This window comes from Poecile atricapillus, chromosome 3 (assembly GCF_030490865.1).
Source record: "Poecile atricapillus isolate bPoeAtr1 chromosome 3, bPoeAtr1.hap1, whole genome shotgun sequence".
In the NCBI taxonomy this organism is placed as follows: domain Eukaryota; kingdom Metazoa; phylum Chordata; class Aves; order Passeriformes; family Paridae; genus Poecile; species Poecile atricapillus.
The window spans coordinates 45,087,691-45,093,690 of NC_081251.1; the positions used below are offsets into that span (position 1 = coordinate 45,087,691).

At 45.6% G+C, this 6,000-nt stretch overlaps 1 protein-coding gene across 1 annotated transcript in view; it reads right to left on the reverse strand.

Annotated features, from left to right (window-relative positions):
- Positions 1-5,610, reverse strand: part of SCML4 (Scm polycomb group protein like 4) — a 42,315-nt gene extending 36,705 nt beyond the window's left edge. The window contains exon 1 of the mRNA XM_058836471.1: positions 5,440-5,610. Coding sequence (XP_058692454.1) covers positions 5,440-5,595 — 156 coding nt within the window. The 5' untranslated portion in view covers positions 5,596-5,610. The remainder of the gene's footprint in view (positions 1-5,439) is intronic.
- Positions 5,611-6,000: the final 390 nt, after the last annotated feature.

The window sequence follows — 6,000 nt, forward strand, 5'->3', positions numbered from 1 at the left end:
GCACAACTTGAGGCCATCTCCCTTTTCCCTGGTGCTGGTTGTGTGGCAGAAGAGACTGACCCTGCCAGGCTACACCTTCCTGTCCGGTGTTTGTAGAGAGCAATAAGGTCTTCCCTGAGCCTTCTTTTCTCCAGGCTAAATGCCCCCAGCTGCCTCAGCTGCTCCTCATAAGATTGATGCTCCAGACCCTTCACTGGCTTTGTTGTCCTTCTCTGGACAGGTTCTAGCAACTCATGTACGCTCTCACACTTACATTTCTCTATATAGATACTATTTTTGAGACAGTACACCTAACAAATTCTGCTTCACTTGTGTGTTGGCTCCTTAATATCCTTCCTGGCTCACAGTCCTGTGGGCCCAAACAGAGACACAGAAGTCCTCTCTTCAGCTCCTGAGCCTTCATGAGTGTGTGCTGCCCCACCAACATGGTGCACTGCCTCACAAGCAACATCAGGCCTTTTTCACCTCCTAGATCTTGGAGGCCCAGGCAGGCTCATATTCAAGAGGAAATAAACAGAAGGCAAGGCTTGTGTAAAACGTGTAGTGTGGAAGCCCCTTCTTGGCAGTTTCCTGTTTTAGTGAACAATTTACTGCAAAATTAATTGCAACAAAATGTGCTCTACAGCCTCTAGGTACGGATAAATGTCATTTTATTAGACGTAGTAGAGAACTGGCCTTTTTTAGATTAAGGCAAAGCAATGCCTGATTAGTGCAAGAGACAGTATGCTAAGCAAACAACAGCTTAGCTACTTCCTGGCCACTGAAACCCTGAGTAGTCCCTGAATATAATGAAGCACAAACCTCAAAGTATTCCACTTAAAGATGTCTTTTCTTGGATTGAGTCTTCTCTATCGAAAAGCCAACCAACCAACCAGCTGACTGACTGAGAGCTTGCCAGTAGAAAGCACATATGCATGAGTGTCAAAAAAAGTAGTGGAGAGAAAGAGAAAGGGAGACAGAGGAAATCTGTCAGAGCTCATTGGGAAATCCTTGTGGTAAGGCATTTGAATCAGCTTTTGACTATCAAATGTGGTAAGTTTTAATATGCACAGCATGAGATGTAAGAGTGGTTGTGTTAAAGCAAGATCTACAACCAACCCCGCCAACTCTTATGGACCTTCTACCATGGAAATGAGATCAGAGAAAACTGATCAGGGATTTCGGGTAGGAAACAAATGTGTCTACTTTATCAAAGTCACCATGCATTACATGCAGAGAGAGTGGGCCTTTGTGCCATTGATGCTGGCTACAAGTTTGAGTATGCAGCGCCTGGGGATGGGGAGGATTCTGCTGACTCCTGCGCTCTGCACACCCCTTCAGAGAAGCCAGGATTCATCTGACTGGTATTTATGTCATCACCCACAAAAAAGAAATGAAAGGAGAAGGTGAAAAATATTTTCCAGGTTACTTTTTTTTTTTTTTAATTTTTGAAGAAGATCTCTGCCAGCTTGTATAACAAAACACAAGGGAAAGAAACATGATGAACCACAATACAATCTCTCCCTGCAGTTTTCTTAAGCCACTTAGATGCAGGTTCTCATTTTAATGGCTCCCTGTTCCCCTGTACCAGTTTTCCCTTGTCCTGAAATACAATTCCTAGAAAAGGCTGGGATTCACCCCATCCCCATGGGCCTTTGTCCTCCCAGACAGGAGGGCAGAGGCACCTCCTGGCAATGAGAGCTTTTGCTGTTGGAGATAGAACCATCTCCAGCCCCCTGAAAATGTGCATTAAGATGAGTGTCCAAGCCAGCCTGGTCCTGCCATGTGGATTTCTGATGGCTGGACAGAAGGTTGCCATTAAACCTACACCAGGGAAGCACAGAGCTTCTGAGCACATTTTGGGGTCCGTGGCTCTGCACACTTGGCTGTGGGTGAGGAGACTCAGCATAACACAAGCCCAGTCACTGAGGGTGAGAGGGGAGGTCAGCTGGCAAAGGGAAACACAGTCCAAGGTCTTTCCCACCTTTTCTTCTTGTGTCATGCAATAACTTTCTTCTGCACAGCAAATGATGCAAGCAAGTCTGCACACAGCCTCCTACATCCCATCAGTGTTTCACAGTGAATGAGGCAGGTAACCTTGACAGGAGTGTATACAACCTTGAAATCCAAGCCTGTATCATAGGACAGGTGAATAAACAGGACACTTTTAAGGCTGTCTGTGCAATCTCATTCCCAATGTGTCCAAATCCTGACTGCTTATTTGTCATCATTAGTATTGACTTCTAGGGCAGCAGGGGAACCGATGCCCCGTAATGGAAACTGTCACTCCACACGTGTGACTCTCGCTGCCCACCCCACCTGGCAGGAGCTTGCAAGGTTCTGGCTGATCTGGGCTGGGGCCACTTCCCCAGGTGGGAGTTGTTTTGCTAGCACAGAGGGACAAACTGTCCCTTGAGCTGCTCAAAGGGGACCATGGCCTTGTTGCCCTCTGGGAGGATGGTCTGTGCTGCAGTGCTGCCCCATGCGCTTGTCCCTCCGCTGTCCTCTAACACGGCGAATCCCTGCAGGATGCTAACAAACCTTCCCTTGTACAGGCTTTCTAGGCAGCTCTTCAGGGCTGCTCTCACTCACAGCCAGAGAAATAAAACCCACCCCTCTACTAACCTCCCCCCCAGCTGCCAGAATAGGCTTTTTCTCAGAGATTTAGACAATCAGAAAGAATATTGTATTTTGGGGAAATGTAACATTTTATGGCAAATAGCTCCACATAAGGTAAGAAACAGTTTTTGGAAAAACAGCTGATGAAATTTTATAGCCAAAGCTGTGAAAAAATAAACAGGGTAGCAAGGAAAAGACTTTTCTTGGTGATGAAGTGTGATGAAATGTCATTTCAGGAAGACACAGATATTTGCTTCAATATCAGTGAAAGCAGGCAATGGGTCACCTGTCTATAAAGAGCATGTGATTGAAAATGTCTGTTATTCACATCTCGGTCAAAATAAATTTAAATCTAGGCTGTAAATTCCTAGTTTCTTAAAAATTCAGAAGTATTTTTCCATCTGTTCTGTAATAATTCAGCTCTCTGGTTGCTATAAAGAATTTGGTCGTCTGCCATTCGGGCAGGGAGTAATTTTTTTAAATGCATTTAAAGTCTTGTGGTATCTGAAAGTCATACAATTATTGAGCTAATTAAATCAAGTTCGAGTTCCCCATCAAAAAATGTAATCTTTGACTCACGCTGGGGAATTGCTTTGGATGAATGGAGAGGGGTTCACTTCAGCTGACCACGCAGCGTACAAAGGCGCCTCGCGGAAAACATTGCTTTGGTGTATGAATCCTACAGCACAAACCAGCAGCCCCAGGCCACATGCCACAAGTGCTGCAGCTCACAAGTGTCAGCTCCATCTACCTAAGCCACTGGTTATAAAAGGATGCCTTTCTATGTGCCACACTCGCCAAGAAAGAACCTCATCTCAGATCCATTGCCAAAGGAGGGACGCTGTTGCCTCCTCGATAGGTGCCTGGGGACAAAGAGGAGGAGTTTGTGGTACCCAGACAGGAATAAAGTGTCCCTTTGGAAGAAGAGGGGGACACAGCAATCAAATGCTCGGCCACATAGGTCCAAAGCACAGTGTTACTGCAGCATTTCCAGGAATTTAAGACTACCACTTCTCCCATTTATATATATGTGGTGGTTGGTGAAAGATTTTTTTCCAGGTGGATGGGTGCATTTAGGATAGAACAGAACATATCCCCCAATTTTTTTTTTTTTTCTTGTCAAATTACGAATCAAATGTAAATGCATCAGCAGGAAATGGGCATCACCAAGACAAGCAGGGACAGAAGGGATGGGGGGCTGAAAAACCCTGCAAGGGGTCCCCTACAAGGTCATTGTAGTATTTGGAAAATCACTCAATCTCAAGCCTCAAAGACCCAATTTCAGCACATCTCCAAAGTATTATTGTCCAGACTGGATAGTTTTGATCTGAAGAGTCTACAAGTCACCCAGCTTTACTGATAATAACTAAATTACTTTAAATAAATAAATATAATAAAAAACTTGACATAAACAAAACCTCAAGTAAAGCAACTCAGATGTTTCCATCCTGGAGTTTTATCCTGATATGGAAGTAAAAAAAAAAAAAAAAAAGTATTTTACAAAACACTTGAATATTTGCCCCAGTCTTAGCTTGGAGCTCTGCTTTGGCCTACTGTTATACAGAGGTTAAGGGGATGGGAGGAAGAAGGTCTGGCAGGAGGAGAAAAGGAGGGAAAGGTAAAGATGAGGGGAGCCTGCTGTAGATTAAGCTCAAATCCAAGGATCAAAGAAACAAAACAATTGGTCCCTGTGTCCAGAGCTTGACCAGCAGCACCATGCATGGGATGTTGTTGCCTCCTATGAACCAGGAGAGACACATGGGAGACCCAGGCAACACCCTGGACAAGACCTCCTCCAGGGAAGGTTGTGTCAGCTTCAGTGAATTGTTTTACTCACTTTTCTGTCTTGACACCACAAACTCAAGCAGCTCTGATTTTCGATCAGTCAACAGCTTGCCCTCCTTGTGTAACAGTCTGCATTGTCTGCACCAGAGCTCATCCAAAACAAGGAACAGGCGTGGCAAACACGTACAGTTCCCCAAGCTGGCCAGAGACAGAGACTGGGAGATTAACAGAGAATCCACTGAACACAAGACCCCTTACTGTAGCCCAATTTCACTCCCCAGAACAAATTCTCCTTCCCTCAGCATCACAGTCCCATTTTTGCCTGGTGTGAGGCATCACAGTGGCACTGCTCCCGCTGGTGCTGAGCCCACTGCAAGTGGTGTGGTGGGAGAGACCCAGCCCAGCAGCAGCATCAAAAGGGCTTAAGGCACTAAGGGTTCCTGTCTTTCTTTAGTTCTGCCTTTGCCCCAGGGTTGAACAGAGAGCTGGGCAGTGAGCAGACAAATAAAGTGAAATCCAGTTATTTTTCTCATATGCCGCTTTTTTCTTTATTCCTTTGGACAGTAGCTTTTTTCCCCCCTCTCTTTATTTCCGCTCTCCTGTGTTCCTTTCCTTCTCTGTTCAGTTTGTTCAATTTCTAATCACTGTTTGTGAGAGAGAAAAAAGTGACAAATGAGAAACACTTCCCCAGAGGTGTGCAGCCATCCCACACAACACAGTGGAAAACATCTTCAAACAGACCAAATTTAAATAACTTTAACCTTTGAGAAAATATATATGGTGTAGTTCTTGGGGTGTCCTGCACAGGACTAGGAGATGGACTCAATGATCCTGATGGGTACCCTTCGACTTAGAATACTCTATGATTCTGTGATTTTTTTCACCAGCTCAGGTAGAAGAGAAACCATCTTCTCTCTTTTTTTTTTTTTCTTTGCTTTGCTCTGCCCCAGACCTGCACAACTTTTCCTCTCTTCCTGCATTTTAGCTGAATTTCTAGAAGAAAATGTATGAAGACCAACAGGAGGTGGACAAGGAATGTGAAAGTCATGCATCTACCTTGTGCCCAGGTTTTCTGCCTCTCTTCTTTGGGATCTTCATGGCTGGCAGAGCACTGGCTGGGGCCGAGAAGAGGTTGTGAACAGCCATTTTGATGGGCGCTGGCTGGAGCGGGGGCCGCCCTCGCTTCTTCCCTGCCATCCTGGGGGACTGCATCTCCCCAGCAGCCAGGCTGGGGTCCAGGCACGGTGGGTGGCTCATCTGCCCGAGGGAGAGAAAATAAAATAGCAAACCAACTCTTTATTAAATTTTTATTTTAGCTCTTTTTAATCCAAAGGCAGATTGCTCAGTGCTGTCGTTTTCCCTGTTACCACTGATCACAAAGCCGCAAGAAACACACCTGAGTGGGTGTCTTTCACCCTGGGTGGGATTCACCTGACCACAGCTGGTCTCCAAAGCTGGACATAACCCTTACCTTTCCCATTTCCCTCTCCAGATCATGAGTGCTGGAGAGGGACTTGCTTGGGTGGTGAGGCTTCTATTGCAGATACCCAATAGGTGAATCCCACAACAACTACCTTGACTCTGTGTCCCGCAGGTAAGTGTGATGAAAGCTTGAGC